General features: G+C 49.4%; 1 protein-coding gene across 2 annotated transcripts in view; it reads right to left on the bottom strand.

Moving 5' to 3' along the window:
• Positions 1 to 17,764, bottom strand: part of LOC137531601 (galectin-1-like) — a 36,030-nt gene that overhangs the window by 1,365 nt on the left and 16,901 nt on the right. The window contains exon 3 of one of the 2 annotated variants that reach the window (XM_068251544.1): positions 2,288 to 2,459. In XM_068251544.1, the coding sequence (XP_068107645.1) occupies positions 2,288 to 2,459 (172 nt within the window). The remainder of the gene's footprint in view (positions 1 to 2,287; positions 2,460 to 17,764) is intronic. The other variant, XM_068251545.1, reaches the window with a different exon arrangement.

Genomic DNA, 17,764 nt, shown 5'->3' with positions numbered 1-17,764 from the left:
CCCCATCTACCACTCTAACAGCTAGAGCCACCATCTGCCACCTTTGTAGCCAGAACCCCCATCTGGCAACCTTTGCAGCTGAGCCCCCATCTACCACTCTCACAGCCAGAGCCCCCATCTATCAGCCAGAGCTTCATCTATCGCAGCCATAGCTCCCCCCTATCACCCTTGTAGCCAAAGCCCCCATCTATCACCCTCCTAACCAGAGCCCTTATCCACCACTCTTGCAGCCAGTGCCCCATCTATCAGCCAGACTTCCATCTATTGCAGCCATAGCTCCCTGCTACCACCCTTGCAGCCAAAGCCCCATCTATCACCTTTGGAGCCAGAGCTCTCATCTACCACCACCACAGCCAGAGCCCCCATTTACCACCATCACAGCCAGAGCCCCCATTTACCACCCTCGCAGCCATAGTCCCCATCTAACACCCTCACAGCCAGAGCCCCCAACTACCAGCCTTGCAGCCAGAGCCCCACCTACCACTCTCACAGCCAGAGCCCCAATCTACCACCCTCACAGCTAGAGCCCCCAACTACCACCCTTGCAGCTATAGCCCCCATTTACCAACCTCGCAGCCATAGCCCCCATCTACCACTCTCACAGCCAGAGCCCCCATCTACCACCCTCACAGCCAGAGCCCCCATCTACCACTCTCACAACCATAGTCCCCATCTACCACTTTCACAGCCATAGTCCCCATCTACCACCCTCACAGCCAGAGCCCCCATCTATCACCCTTGTAGCCATAGTCCCCATCTACCACCCTCACAGCCATAGTCCCCATCTACCACTCTCACAGCCATAGTCTCCATCTACCACCCTCACAGCCACAGTCCCCATCTACCACCCTAACAGCCAGAGCCCCCATCTACCACCCTCGCAGCCAGAGCCCCCATCTACCACCCTCGCAGCCAGAGCCCCCATCTACCACCCTCACAGCCAGAGCCCCCATCTACCACCCTTGCAGCCAGAGCCCCCATCTACCACCCTTGCAGCTAGAGCCCCCATCTACCACCTCCACAGCCCTCATCTACCACCCTCACAGCCAGAGCCCCCATCTACCACTCTCACAGCCATAGTCCCTATCTACCACCCTCACAGCCAGAGCCCCCATCTACCACCCTCGCAGGCAGAGCCCCCATCTACCACCCTCACAGCCAGAGCTCCCATCTACCAACCTCGCAGCCAGAACCCCCATCTACCTCCCTCACAGCCAGAGCCCCCATCTACCACCCTCGCAGGCAGAGCCCCCATCTACCACTCTCACAGCCAGAGCCCCAATCTACCACCCTCACAGCTAGAGCCCCCAACTACCACCCTTGCAGCTATAGCCCCCATTTACCAACCTCGCAGCCATAGCCCCCATCTACCACTCTCACAGCCAGAGCCCCCATCTACCACCCTCACAGCCAGAGCCCCCATCTACCACTCTCACAACCATAGTCCCCATCTACCACTTTCACAGCCATAGTCCCCATCTACCACCCTCACAGCCAGAGCCCCCATCTATCACCCTTGTAGCCATAGTCCCCATCTACCACCCTCACAGCCATAGTCCCCATCTACCACTCTCACAGCCATAGTCTCCATCTACCACCCTCACAGCCACAGTCCCCATCTACCACCCTAACAGCCAGAGCCCCCATCTACCACCCTCGCAGCCAGAGCCCCCATCTACCCCCCTCGCAGCCAGAGCCCCCATCTACCACCCTCACAGCCAGAGCCCCCATCTACCACCCTTGCAGCCAGAGCCCCCATCTACCACCCTTGCAGCTAGAGCCCCCATCTACCACCTCCACAGCCCTCATCTACCACCCTCACAGCCAGAGCCCCCATCTACCACTCTCACAGCCATAGTCCCTATCTACCACCCTCACAGCCAGAGCCCCCATCTACCACCCTCGCAGGCAGAGCCCCCATCTACCACCCTCACAGCCAGAGCTCCCATCTACCAACCTCGCAGCCAGAACCCCCATCTACCTCCCTCACAGCCAGAGCCCCCATCTACCACCCTCGCAGGCAGAGCCCCCATCTACCACTCTCGCAGCCAGAGCTCCCATCTACCAACCTCGCAGCCAGAACCCCCATCTACCACCTTCACAGCCAGAGCCTCTTCACACTCCCAATCCAATGTTGTGCAAATGAGGGGCCTTGCACCCTTGTCCTCTACATTCAACATGGACTCATGTTGAGCCTTCAGTTAGATTTTTTTTGTAATAAAACCTGGCTGTTTTATGAAAAGTTCTCACTCCCCTCCTCATGTATTTCCACAGTGTGTAATCTTACCGTTGTCTCTGTCTCCTCCCAGAAGGGGAATGTATTCACAGTCTTTTCTGGGCCCCAAACACCGCCCTGCATGGAATTGAGGACTGTTTTTCTGTAGTAAAAGTAGTAGTTAAATCGAGGATTAAAGTGTAAGGCCAAGTTGTAAGGATTTATTCCCATGTCTACGGTAAAACTGAAAACAAAGAATCAATAATCAGTGTACTGAGTCAGTTGTTATATCCACCTCCACATCCTCCATTATGGGAAGCAGACACACAGCTATGCCTTAGACATGATATTCATCATTTACAGACATCAACTAAAACTTAACCTTATTAACATATCCATCCTATCTACTGTATGAGTCATCAGCCTTGTGGTAAGATGCTGCACTGTGGTAGGAGAGACACAGCACAGGAAGAGAATAGGATCCTGCAATAGACCAGGCAGTTGCTCTGCATAGCAATGTCACCACTGCCACCCCCTACGGGGCTAGTTCACAGTGCTTAGTTGCATTGACAAATAATCCTGCAAGTCCACTCCCTGCCCATACAATTCTATGGGCCAGTTCACAGTACAGCGTTGTAACTGATCGCGTTATTCTAACTTGCTGCATGCAAGTTTATGTCCAGTCTCCATTGCAGTTCACACATATTTTAAAGCCTATACTCATTTCTCCTGGGGAAGGGGCTGGCATCTGGGGGTCCCCTTCTTAAAGGGGACTTCCAGATGCCACCACAAACCCCCACCCCCCAGGGCGTTGTCAGGCCCCACCTTCTCCTTGCGCACCGGAGGTAGGGAAAAACCCCTTGTTCATGGATTGGAGAGAGAGGGGGAGGCTTAGCTGTTCCTCTCTTCCAGAGCCCCCCCCCCCCCCCATTCCGGGGACCATGCGAGCTGGTATAGCTCGGGGTGAATCACCACGCAGTCGGGGCATTCCATTCCGGCTATCCCACCCTGCATGGTGGACAAGGGGTTAAAGAGTCTCGGGGGGGGGAACCCCACATCAATTTTTTTTATTTCCCACGCTCTGAACATATATATATATATATATATATATATATATATATATATATATATATATATATATATATATATATACACACACACATTTATATATAAATTTATATACATGTTGATACATTATCTGTCATTTTACCGCATTCAAAGTGGAACTGAAGACATTTTTTTGGGCCACAATTTGATAATTTGGGTATGTACCTTTAAGGCTCACATACCTCTGCGCAGTCTATGTATCTTTTTTTCTGGCTCTCCCGGTCCCGAATTCCTGCCGTTAACATCATCGACTTACAAGTCGATGCTGAGATCAGGCAGAAGAGCCTGTGCTCTTCTGCCTGCGTGACCTCTATTTCTTGCCTCAGTTGAAGTCTCCGCCCTTTCTCCGCCCCTTCTCTGCCCCACCACGGCCACTCCGTGGTCGTTCATTCAGCACAGCGTGGACGCTGCTTTTTGTCACCAGAACGAGCAGGAGAGGGGCTGTCTGATTAATTATTTTTTTACTTGCCCAATCTTGTTTGTCAGAGACAGTCACTGCTGCCGGGGCTTTCAGGGAACGAGCAGGATGAAATTTCCAAGTGCATGAGAGGACAAACGGAGCATGTGCATTGCATATTTCAAACAATATTTCAGTTCCGCTTTGAATATAGACTTTTTCCTCTAATTTTAACATTGATTTTCTCCAAAACTACAAGGTCTTTTTAAAAAAAGATTTTCCTCTGAACTCCTTAACATACCTTGCAAATTTGGTGATTCTAGCTTGCATGGGGGCTTTGCCATTAACCAGTTATTAACCTCCCTGGCGTTCTATTAACCACTTGCTGACCGCCCACTGTAGATTGGCGGCGGCAAAGTGGCAGCCCCAGGACCACGTAACGCAGATTGGCGTCGGGTCCTGGGTCTCTTCCTGGCCTGGGATCGCGCGCAGTGATGCGCGCGCATCCGCCGGCAATAGGCTCCGCCCACCCGCGACGACAACCCGACGGCAGTGTGTATAATACACTTTGTAATGTATACAGCCAGTGCCAGTGCATTATTTACATCTGTTCTTCCCTGTAATAACCCACTGATCACCTGTCAATCACCCATCAATCACCCCCTGTCACCCCTTGTCACTGCCACCCGTCAATCAGCCCCTAACCTGCCCCTTGCGGGCAATCTGATCACCCACCCACACCATCAGATCGCCCGCAAACCCGCCGTCAGATCACCTCCCAAGTGCATTGTTTACATCTGTTCTCTCCTCTAAACACCCACTAATTACCCATCAATCACCCATCAATCACCCCCTGTCACCACCTGTCACTGCTACCCGTCAGATCAGACCCCTATCTGCCCCTAGGGCACCCAATCACCCGTCCACACCCTCAGAACGCTCTCAGACCCCAGCCCTGATCACCTCGCCAGTGCATTGCTTGCATCTATTCCCCCCTCTAATCACACCTTGAGACACCCATCAATCACCTCCTGTCACCACCTGTCACCCCCTAGCACACCTACCCATCAGATCAGGCCCTAATTTGCCCCGTGTGGGCTCCTGATCACTCGGCCAAACCCTCAGATCCCCCTCAGACCCCCTTCCGATCACCTCCCCAGTGCATTGATTGCATCTATTTTCCCCTCTAATCACCCCCTGAGACACCCATCAATCACCTCCTGTCACCCCCCTAGCACTCCTATCCATCAGATCAGGCCCAATACAACCTGTTATTTAAGAGGCCACCCTGCTTATGACCAGTTCCACAAAATTCGCCCCCTCATAGACCACCTGTCATCAACATTTGCAGATGCTTATACCCCTGAACAGTCATTTTGAGACATTTGGTTTCCAGACTACTCCTCACGGTTTTGGGCCCCTAAAATGCCAGGGCAGTATAGGAACCCCACAAGTGACCCCATTTTAGAAAAAAAAGACACCCCAAGGTATTCCGTTAGGTGTATGACGATCTCATAGAAGATTTTTTTTTTTGTCAAAAGTTAGCGGAAAATTGATTTTTATTGTTTTTTTCACAAAGTGTCATTTTCCACTAACTTGTGACAAAAAATAAAATCTTCTATGAACTCACCATACACCTAACGGAATACCTTGGGGTGTCTTCTTTCTAAAATGGGGTCACTTGTGGGGTTCCTATACTGCCCTGGCATTTTAGGGGCCCTAAACCGTGAGTAGTCTAGAAACCAAATGCCTCAAAATGACCCGTGAATGGGCCCCTTAGCGCACCTAGGCTGCAAAAAAGTGTCACACATGTGGTATCGCCGTACTTAGGAGAAGTAGTATAATGTGTTTTGGGGTGTATTTTTACACATACCCATGCTGGGTGGGAGAAATCTCTCTGTAAATGACAATTTTTTGATTTTTTTTTACACACAATTGTCCATTTACAGAGATATTTCTCCCACCTAGCATGGGTATGTGTAAAAATACACCCCAAAACACATTATACTACTTCTCCTGAGTATGGAGATACCACATGTGTGACACTTTTTTGCAGTCTAGGTGCGCTAAGGAGCCCAACGTCCTATTCACAGGTCATTTTGAGGCATTTGCTTTCCAGACTACTCCTCACGTTTAGGGCCCCTAAAATGCCAGGGCAGTGTAGAAACCCCACAAGTGACCCCGTTTTAGAAAGAAGACACCCCAAGGTATTCTGTTAGTAGTATGGTGAGTTCATAGAAGTTTTTATTTTTTGTCACAAGTTAGTGGAAAATGACAAAAAAAAAAATCAATTTCCGCTGACTTGTGACAAAAAATAAAATCTTCTATAAACTCACCATACTACTAATGGAATACCTAGGGGTGTCTTCTTTCTAAAATGGGGTCACTTGTGGGGTTCCTATACTGCCCTGGCATTTTAGGGGCCCTAAACCGTGAGGAGTAGTCTAGAAACCAAATGCCTCAAAATGACCTGTGAAATCCTAAAGGTACTCATAGGATGTTGGGCCCCTTAGCGCAGTTAGGGTGCAAAAAAGTGCCACACATGTGGTATCGCCATACTCAGGAGAAGTAGTATAATTTGTTTTGTGGTGTATTTTTACACATACCCATGCTGGGTGGGAGAAATATCTCTGTAAATAGACAATTGTGTGTAAAAAGATCAAAAAATTGTCCTTTACAGAGATATTTTTCCCACCCAGCATGGGTATATGTAAAAATACACCACAAAACACATTATACTACTTCTCCTGAGTATGGTGGTACCACATGTGTGGCACTTTTTTGCACCCTAACTGCGCTAAGGGGCCCAAAGTCCAATGAGTACCTTTAGGATTTCACAGGTCATTTTGAGAAATTTGGTTTCAAGACTACTCCTCGCGGTTTAGGGCCCCTAAAATGCCAAGGCATTATAGGAACCCCACAAGTGACCCCATTTTAGAAAGAAGACACCCCAAGGTATTCCATTAGGGGTATGGTGAGTTCATAGAAGATTTTATTTTTTGTCACAAGTTAGCGGAAATTGATTTTTATTGTTCTTTTTTCACAAAATGTCAATTTCCGCTAACTTGTGACAAAAAAAAATCTTCTATGAACTCACCATACTCCTAACAGAATACCTTGTGGTGTTGTCTTTCTAAAATGGGGTCACTTGTGGGGTTCCTAAATTGCCCTGGCATTTTAGGGGCCCTAAACCGTGAGGCGTAGTCTTGAAACCAAATGTCTCAAAACGACCTGTGAAATCCTACAGGTACTCATTGGACTTTGGGCCCCTTAGCACAGTTAGGATGCAAAAAAGTGCCACACATGTGGTATCGCTGTACTCAGGAGAAGTAGTATAATGTGTTTTGGGGTGTATTTTTACACATACCATGCTGGGTGGGAGAAATCTCTCTGTAAATAGACAATTGTGTGTAAAAAGATCAAAAAATTGTCCTTTACAGAGATATTTTTCCCACCCAGCATGGGTATATGTAAAAATACACCACAAAACACATTATACTACTGTAAGGAAATGCGAAAAAGCCGCCGTCTCTCAAGGTGAGGCAGCTGTTTCCGCGTCCAGCATGGCGTCACAACGCGGAAAAACTGCCGCATGCCGCGTAGGCAGAGCGGCGGAATCCGCATTGGGAACGGCGGAATCTGCATTGAGAACGGCGGAATCCGCATTGGAGGCGGCCCCCGCAAGCGGTTCACAAAATACATTGCTAGACAGTACTGGTGTGGCTGGGACTGATAGTCCACCAAGGCTCAGAGTGACACGTGCGCGCGCACAGAGGCTGAGTTTAAATAACAGCCAGAAGTGAGTCAGCTGACCAGGCGGGTCAGCTGACATTTTCCACAACTCTCATTGGTCCAGCAATTAGGGAGGTCCTGGAAAGGTCCTTGTGTATATATACTGCTGGCTGTTCACTTGCTCTTTGTCTGGCGTTGCGATCACATATGTGGGAGCACCCAGATCCGTAGTCAGATCCGCAAGTGTGCCGGGACCAGCTGGAGCTGTAATCCTACACTTAGCTAGATTCTGTTGATAGCTAAAGTACTAGTTTGATTGTGATTATCTGTTATGACTTTTGCCTGCCTTGACTACCCTTCTGAACTCTGATCTTGTACCTCGATATTTCTGATACTCTGTTGCCGATCCCCGGCTCGTTTCTAGACTCCGCCTCAGCCTCCTGATTCGGTACCTCGATATTTCTGATACCCCGTTGCCGAACCCTGCCTGTACTTAGACTCCGCCTTTGCCTCCTGTTCTTGTACTTTGTCTGTCTGTGTGTGTACGACCTGGCTTGTCCGACCTCGAGAACCGACCTTACCGTTAGAGGCGGTTCTTCGCTCTGTTAGCGACCCTTCTTCCTGAGGGTCACTTCCAGACATCCTTACTACTGGCAGTCTGACTCCTCCCGTCTTGGAGAGCTCAGGTCTGCAGAAGGAATCTGTGCAGTACTCCTTGCTGCACTGAGGCCTAGTCCTCAAAGTGTTACTGTTACACCAAACACTACACTCTACTCAGGTGAACAGAGGTTAGCTAGTATATCGGATTATCGGTGAGACTGCAGATCACTTATAATCTGGTATATATCTGTATTCCCAGTGATACTGCAGATCACCGGTAATCAGATCCTCTCTGTGCTTCACCGATCGTTACAGAACGCCAGACCAAATAACAGATGGACGCACGCGCTGACCCTCTGACTGTGCTTGCCACTTCGGTGGATGCCATCCATCAAGCACTGGGCCAGCACAAAGCTTTAATCGATGCCCTAACAGGCTCTGTGCAAACCCTTCAGACGTCAGTTGATTCGGTGCGATCCCCTCCTAGTGATGACATACGTATGCCTGTACCTGATAAATTTTCCGGCCACAAGTCTGACTTCCGGAATTTTAAGAGTAGAGTGTTATCTTACTTCGAGTTGAGACCCCGATCCTCGGGGACTGAGACCCAACGGGTCACCTTTATTAAAACTTTGCTGACTGGTGACTCCCAGTCATGGGCATACAACCTGCCTCCTACCGATACTGCTCTGACCTCGGTTGAGGAATTCTTTAAGGCCATGGCCGTAATTTACGACGACCCTGACCTTGCTGCGTCCTCTGAGCGGAAGCTCAAAGTTTTGCGGCAAGGCAGGGGTTCGGTCGAGGATTATGCGGCCGAATTTCGTAGATGGTCAGTCACCGCCAGATTCGACAACTTTGCCCTGATGGATTACTTCCTGTCCGGGTTGTCGGAGGAGGTTTCCGACCTAATGTTAACTGTACCCGAGCCTAAGACAGTCGATGAGGCCATATCATCGGCCATTCGAGTTGATCATAGGCTACGCCATCAGAGGCAGACTAGGGGCAGTCACCATGTCAGAGTGACATCTTATGCGGCACCATCTGCTACACCCCTAGTAGCACCATCTCCGCCTGTCTCACCCTCTCTGGCCTTGCCTCCGCCCGAACCAATGCAGATTGGTCGATCGAAACTGACCCAGGTGGAGCGAAGGCGGAGAATGACGGAACAGTTGTGCCTGTACTGTGCTGCAGCAGGGCATAGGGTGCGAAACTGCCCTAACAGGTCGGGAAACGGGTCTGCCTAGGAGTAGTGGGGGGTGACACCCTGGGCACACAATCCTCACCCCTTAAAGAAAGAAAATTGCTTCTCCCTTGTACTGTCACATGGGATGATAAGTCTGTAGCCACTGAAGCCTTTATCGACTCCGGCTCAGCGGCTAATTTTATGAACTTCGAATTTGCTCAGGAGTTGGGTCTACCACTCACTCCCGTGAGACCCCCCATTCAGGTCACGGCAGTGGACGATTCCCCTTTGCAACGGAATCATACCCTGTCACAGACTCCGCTAGTGAAGCTCACCATAGGGGTATTGCATGGGGAACAGTTAAAATTTTTTGTGTTACACATGTCAACCTCCACCATTATCCTAGGCATGCCATGGTTACAAATTCATTCTCCGCAGATAGACTGGGCCACAGGGCAGTTAACAGCATGGTCACCTCATTGTTTCCAGCAGTGTTTGGGGAGGCTGACATTGGGTCAAACCAGGGTACAGGTGGAAGGTGTACCAGAACAGTACGCGGATTATGCTGATGTGTTCTGTCCCAAGGCAGCGGATAAATTGCCCCCGCATTGCCCGTTTGACTGTCCTATTGACCTTTATTCTGGTTGTATGCCTCCTCGAGGCCATTTGTATAATTTATCTGGCCCCGAAAAACTAGCCATGCAGGAGTATATCCGTGAGAACTTGGCCAAAGGCTTCATTCGGCCGTCCCTGTCACCCGCTGGGGCAGGTTTCTTTTTTGTTAAGAAGAAAGACGGGGGATTACGGCCTTGTATCGATTATCGTGGCCTTAACAAAATCACAGTGAAGAATCGCTACCCGTTGCCACTTATAGACGATTTATTCACACAGGTCACGGAGGCTAGGATATTTTCAAAACTAGATTTACGGGGGGCATACAATCTGGTGCGTATAAGAAAGGGCGACGAGTGGAAGACGGCCTTCAATACCCCTGACGGGCATTACGAGTACAGGGTGATGCCCTTCGGGTTATGTAATGCCCCGGCCGTCTTCCAGGAGCTCATCAATGAGGTTTTTAGGGAGGTGTTAGGGAAGTTCGTTTTAGTCTATTTAGACGACATTCTCATCTTTTCCAACAACCTCCCGGAACACAGAACCCATGTCAGGATTGTATTAGACAAACTGAGGCAGAATATGTTATACGCTAAACTTGAGAAGTGTATTTTTGAGGTTACGTCGGTTGCCTTTCTGGGATATATAATCTCCACCTCAGGTCTGTCTATGGACCCTGCCAAGGTCTCCGCGGTTCTGGAGTGGCCGCAGCCGGTGGGGTTGAAGTCGCTACAACGGTTCTTGGGGTTTGCGAATTATTATAGAAGGTTTATAAAGGGGTACTCCACAGTAGTCGCACCCCTCACTAGCCTTACTAAAAAAGGGGCAGACACCACTCATTGGCCTCCCGAGGCCTTACAGGCATTTTCTACTTTAAAAGGGTTGTTCTGCTCGGCACCCATACTGAGACATGTGGACACCTCCTTCCCGTTTATTGTTGAGGTAGACGCCTCGGAGGTCGGGGTGGGGGCTGTGCTGTCTCAGCATTCTGGTCTCCAGGGTAGATTACACCCGTGTGCCTATTTTTCCCGGAGGTTCTCTCCGGCAGAGAGAAACTATGATATAGGCAACAGGGAGCTCCTAGCCATCAAATTGGCCTTCGAAGAGTGGCATCATTGGCTAGAGGGAGCTGAGCACACTATCACGGTTTATACCGACCACAAGAATCTGGAATACATCGAGGGGGCTAAAAGGTTAAGCCCTCGGCAGGCTCGATGGTCTCTATTTTTCTCGAGATTTACATTCTTGATCACGTACACGCCAGGTAGTAAGAATACCAAGGCAGATGCACTCTCTAGGTGTTTCGAGCCGGAGACAGCACAGTCCTCTGTTCCCGAGACCATTGTCCCATGAAGGGTGGTGTTAGCCGCTACTGAGACTTGGGAGGACTGGAAGGAGACTTTGAGTCCTTTCCAGCAGGATATCCCGGAAGGGAAACCAGACGGGGTGTTGTTTATCCCGTTACCATTCCGTCTCCAGATCTTGGAGATGGTCCACTCTCATAAAAATGCGGGACATCCTGGGGCGTCTAGAACGCAAGATCTCGTGGCCAGATGTGCATGGTGGCCTTCACTAGCAGCCGACTGCAAAGAGTTCGTCAGGGCATGTGCGGTGTGCGCAAAAAGTAAGCCCTCCCGGCTGGCATCTGTAGGTACTCTGCAGCCTTTGCCCACCCCGAGTAAACCATGGACCCACTTGTCCATGGATTTTGTGGGAGAGCTTCCTAGGTCTGAAGGCATGTCGGTCATCTGGGTGGTGGTCGACCGTTTCAGTAAAATGGCCCACTTCGTGCCCCTGAAGGGACTCCCCTCGGCCCAGGAACTGGCCGATTTATTTATCACCCATGTCTTCCGACTGCATGGCATTCTAGAAGACATAGTGTCTGATCGGGGAGTCCAGTTTGTTTCAAAATTCTGTCACCAAATGGGCATGAAACTGTCGTTTTCCTCGGGTTACCACCCACAGACAAATGGCCAGACGGAGAGGGTCAATCAATCGTTAGAGCAATTTCTGAGATGTTACGTTGCCGAGGCGCAGAGTGATTGGGTTAAATTTTTACCTTATGCAGAATTTGCCCACAACAACTTAAAGAGTTCTTCCTCAGGTTTCTGTCCATTTCAGATAGTAACCGGTAAACTACCTAAATTCTCTCCGTTGCCAATTGCGTCCACTCCATTTCCAGCCTTGGAGGCTTGGCAAAGGTCATTTAAAGCGGAATATAACCCTGCATTTCAACTTTGCTCTAAAACATTATTTACAGTATATTATATGCAACCAGCATTTTTTTTTTTACTAGACCAGCATTGGAAGGGTTACACAGGGCTTTAAAGTCCCTAGAGATTTCTGCAGACGAATCCGAACTTGAGTTAGATACTTTTTGTTTACAAATATGTGTTTATTATGACTCATCTCTCTCACTGAGAAGGAGCTTGGAGGACAGCCAAAGAGATGTATCTATTGATAAACAGTTACATACTAACTAAATAGAATGTAACCATCTGAATGTCTGCACGGAACTTAAAACCTCTGTGTTTAACCCTTCCAATGCTGGTCTAGTAAAAAAAAAATGCTTTTTGCATATAATATGCTGTAAATAATGTTTTAGAGCAAAGTTGAAATGCAGGGTTATATTCCGCTTTAAGGACATGTGGTGGACCATTAAGAATAACCTGGTAAAAGCATTTCAGAGTCAGAAAGGTCAGGCTGACAAAAAACGCTCGTTAGAGTGGAAATTTCAACCAGGAGATTTGGTTTGGGTGTCAACCCGTCACCTGACCTTGAGACAACCTTCTGACAAGCTTGGTCCCAGGTTTGTGGGTCCATTTCCGGTAGTCAGGAGGATCAACGATGTTACTTATACCATTGACCTTCCCACCAGCATGCGGGGGGTTAGGTCCTTCCACGTGTCTCTTCTTAAACCAGCAGTCCAGGTGGGCCCTGTGACGCCGTCGATATGACATATCGAATGCGTCATGGAGTTACCAACGCTAGTTCTTCGCAAACCACCCAAACTGACAGTTTTTGGTTTAAATACACTTTTTTTTCCCTTCACCAAAGGGCTGGAGAAATCTTTTCATGGTCAGTTAATTAGCCTCCTGTTGAAAAGATTCTCTGCCAGCACAGGGGACCCCCTGAGGTGTTTATGACCTCATCCATCAGGTGAAGGGTAGATATCAGTTGACAGAAGCTCATAAATTGTAGCTTTCTCCAGCCTGATCGGCACCGACCCACCAGGAGTCCGACACCTAGCTGCCTTGTGGCCTGAGTTTAAAGGAGACAGGAATGATCCTTATCACGCCCTCTGGGCACCCAAAGATTCAACCAAACTGTAGAAACTGTATTTAATAAATAGGCACAATTTGGTAATATTTCTGGTGTTCCCAAGATCGCAGTTCCCTCAAATTCACGGAGTTTATTAGATTCCACATGACACTGGTCCTGAGGGATTTTCAGCCCTCTGGATCTTTCGGAACCAGTGCCAGTAAGGTGAAAGGGGGAGACGGTGCTATTAGCGATCCAGACTCCTCGTGTTTGGTATTAGCAGATTCACACACTTACGCTGATTGTGAATATTCGTTCGGGTTCTTGATATTACCTATGGGCATGCTGAGAGCAGGCAAAATATGAATTGGCCCAAAACCTCTCCCTGCCTAAGGGGGCATTGCCTTATTCAAATTGCAAGGCTGGACTTGTATGTGTCATAACTCCTCCCACCTACAGTGAGGAACAAAACTGACATGATCCAAAAGTCCAGGGTCCTTTTACCTTCAATCTGATGCCTAGTAACATCCTGGCAGCCCGCAAGGACACGGGCCAAAACCTCTATCTTTGAACTTTCTAACAAAGGCCTGTTGGCCGCATGGCAACCGCCATTTTGGGACTTTCGCCAAAGACTTGCGATTGCCGCATGGACTACCAATAACGGTATTTGAACTGTATATAATCAGACATTCTGTTCTCTTTTCCTCTCTTCTCTCTGTCAATCAATCTGTTCTAAAATAAGCTGTGTGTATGTAGTTTAGAAATAAACTAACGATTTTATCGTTCAGTCTTGTGCCTTTTCTGGTCATCTGATTGCTGCTATAACGAATCTGCCCTCTGAAGAGTCAGTCATACTACCGCATTGTTTTATGATTTGCTTATAAATTGTTGATTTGCTAGCTAGGTTGTAAATAACCGTTTCTTCCTTCTAGGATTAGCTAGTACCAGATTTCCTGTGCGAAATCGATAACTTCGTTTCTCGATTATAAATACAATTCGAGATTGCATCATATAGGGACCCAGTAACCTTTCTTTAACGTCACATTGCTCACAGTCTTTAAGCCGTCGGAAGTGATTATTCCCCGAACGGTGACTTGAGCGTGTTGAACGTGATTGGGCTGGCTACCGTATTATGATAGCGGGAGTCTCTTTCTTCCCTGAACTTGAGAGAGTGGTGGCAGTTTACTTTATTTACCCGATTTCCAGCGCGAAATCGATATTTTTAGTTACCGATTGTATACACAATCAGAATTGTACATGTATGGGCACCTCCAACCAATCTTAACCGTTTACTACGCACACAGTGAATTTGCCTCCAGCAGTCTCTAGTGCAAGAGACCTGCATGGCAACAGTGGCCTAGTAATACGGGATTGGTGGATGTTTGTCCTATTACATATTGTCGGCAGCTGCGCGACCAATCTTTATTTTCAGTCTGTTCACCGTACTTCCTGCGTATGCTAACGGGAGCAGATTAGACGGGATTGGCACGCTCTGTCGCCCTCCTTTTTCTTCCCTCTGACGATCCAGCAACCGGTCTCGTTGTCCGTCTGCGCCCGTACTTTTTGCGTACGCTAACGGGAGCAGATCTCGACGGGATCGCGGGGCTGGATTGTCACATTGGTTGGCAGTGGTGGTGATAGCACACCCCAAAACCAGGCATAGCCAGCTTTTGGGAAATCAGAGCGCAAAGATCTGACAAACTCAGTCTTTGCAACCAGAACAATAAGACAGTGGTCGCTAAGTATCCTGTCTTGCAGAACCGGAGTTCTGGGCACAAAACGGTACACATTGATAGCGAATAGATTGGTCTACATTTCTTAACTTTTTCTTTGCTATATCCTACTCTTTCTTGTACTCCTCTCTTCTGAATGTCTGATTCAGTTCAGTTTCACCAGAATTGGTTTGTTCCTGACTTGCAAGCCCTCTGCAAATCGCACGGCATTGCTGCTTGCAGCACAAACAAGGCTGAGCTGGTGGCATAACCCCAGAGATGGAATCCTTGTCGCCACCTTGCTTAATGCCTCTATTCCCTGCAGTCCTGATAACCCCGGAGTGGTTGGCAAACCTGACCGGCGAGGATCTGCGCTTGTACCAGGAGTTCCGAGAATGTCAGCGCCAGCATGAGGCGGAGGAGCTCCCGCGTGAAGCAGAGCACCAAGAGTGGCTGCGCCAGTTTGATCTCCAGGCCAAGGAGCGACGACTCCAGCGGGAATTGGAGTTGGCAAACCTGACCGGCGAGGAACTGCGCAGATACCAGGAGCACCGAGAGTGTCTGCGCCAGTGGGATCTCCAGATCGAAGAGCTACGGCTCCAGCGTGAATTGGAGTTGGCCCAGCTAACCCAATCGAATCAGCACTCTTCACTATGTGTTTCGGTGGAGAGAGGCGAACCTCTACCCGTGACCCCCACAGCAAAACTTCCTGCCATGGAAGAGGGCACGGAACGAGACTTTCCTGTGCGCACCTCTGAGAGGGCGTACCATCAGGTTCCTGTACCTGACAGCCAGAGAACTCTGGTGCTGAACAGTCACAGAACACTGTCCCAAGACTTGGAAGGAGGTAAGCCTACTGCATTCACTCCTCCTGGTCCGGCGAGCTTTGTGCCACTGAGACCTGCAGCTGCTGCTATTGCTGCATCCCAGTCTGACACACCTGCCATTCGCACGTGTAACCTTTGTGGCTTGACTGGCCACATACAGTTCTTCTGTCCCAAGAGGAAAAGAACGACCGTCCCTAGCCCGAAGATGGCTAGCAACCCTGATCCGTCACCTGCATCACCCTCTGCACTGCCTGTCAGCGTGTCAGAGATGCTCTACGGTTCCGGAAATCTTCACAGTGCTCCAGTGGACGACCAGATCATCTTTTGCTCCAGTGCTCCAGAAGCAGATGTTTCCTTGGTCTGTTCCGACCTTGCCACAGAGGAAGATATTCTCCCACAAAAGCTCCTCACCCTGACTGAAGTCAGGCCCAACCACCACAACCCTGTTATCCCAGGTCCCGAGAAGGCCGGATGGGGGGTGGGTTTTCCAGAGTGGGCTGTTGCTGAGTTTCCCTCTCCTCCTGTGCTTGGCACTGATCTAGGCACGCTTGTGTGCCCTTCGGAATTTTCTGCTGATATGCAGGCGTTCCCAGCAGGACTCCCTGACCACCAGGTACTGTACAAGCCTTTGGGAAAACAGGGAGATGTCAAACCCTTACCTGCTATTGCTACTGTACCTAATGCCACTGGGCGGGAGGTACCCTCAGATTTATATGTACCAGCAACTGACTGTATTTTATCTTTTTCTGCACCTGTTATTACTAATGAAATTGCATGTGTCAGTGATAATTGTGATAGAAACGCTGTACATTCTTTGGCTATTACATGCTCTATGGCCAGCCGCATGAACTCAGAGCTGACAGCAGGGATCCCCTCTGACAATTCTGACTTTCAGGCGGGTGACACTCATGCTAAAAATGACATATCATGTTATGCAAATGCTTTTGATAATGTTGCGCATGTTTGTGAGAGTACGCTGGATGACGTTTTCAGTGTCACCGGTAGTCTGGACTCAGGACTATCTGGAGAAGTCTCGACTTCCCCTGATATCTCTGACCTTCAGACCAATGTCAATATTGGCGTGATTTTGATGTACCCAAAAGGTGATGTTTATTGTAGTGTACCTGTGCAGACAGACACACACAGTACTGTTAACCTGAGCTCAGAGCCTGCAGGCATTCCTGTCAGCTCTGACCCCAGAGAGTTTGATTTTCAGCAGCTGACCTCAGATCGCACTAGGCAGCTGGCTGAGATTTGTAGTCCCACATCCGTGAGGATACTACAGAGCGACTCCAACCTGCGTGCGCTTAGTGGCCAGACCGCTAAGCCGCCAGCAGTGGAAGCTCCACTACAGGTGTACAGGGAGAATGGTAACTACTTCAGTGAGCCCATTCCCCATGTAACTGACACCCCAGGTGAAAGCACGGTCCATGTGGATCTGTTAGAAGCCCAGTCAGATAGAACGCAGTTAGTTCTGGGAGAGCACGGCCAATTAGAACAGGAAGACACAGGTCCCCTGCCAGGCTTGATAGCTCCCACACGAGAATTGGCGGATGATGTGAAAGTCACCCCCCACCTCTCGTACTCCCCGAAGGCCTCGCTGAAGCGCACTGCGCCCCCACAGCGAAATCTTCGCAGCAACCCTGGGCAGGATACAGCAGTTCACAGAAGGGACCCGGGGACTCACAAGCCCTTATGGCAGATCCCCTACAGCGCCTCTCCGGAGGTGCAAGCAAAAGTGAAGATGAAGTATGAGGAGATGTTACAGATGTCTGTCCTTCGCAAATCCTCTAGCTCACAGACCACCATGTTCTGTGAGGCCTATAGGATGCCGGATGACATCCCAATAACCGTTGCGTATCCCATGACTCCCCTCGGTGATCTGTTGGATTGGCTGGCATCCGCCAACTACCTAACGATCATAGATCGGAGCTACGGATACTGGCAGATTCCAACCGTGCCCAAGGCACGCCTGGAATCCACATTCACCCTGCCCTTGGACTTAAACGCCTCGATGCGGATGTCTTTTGGCATGATGGATGCCCAAGCCACCTTTCTCCAGGCGTGGAACGACCTGTGGAAAAGCAAGCACGGTTGTACAGTCACGTACCCGGA

This window comes from Hyperolius riggenbachi, chromosome 9 (genome assembly GCF_040937935.1).
Source record: "Hyperolius riggenbachi isolate aHypRig1 chromosome 9, aHypRig1.pri, whole genome shotgun sequence".
Classification (NCBI taxonomy): Eukaryota; Metazoa; Chordata; class Amphibia; order Anura; family Hyperoliidae; genus Hyperolius; species Hyperolius riggenbachi.
This window is presented reverse-complemented; position numbering and strand designations above follow the sequence as displayed.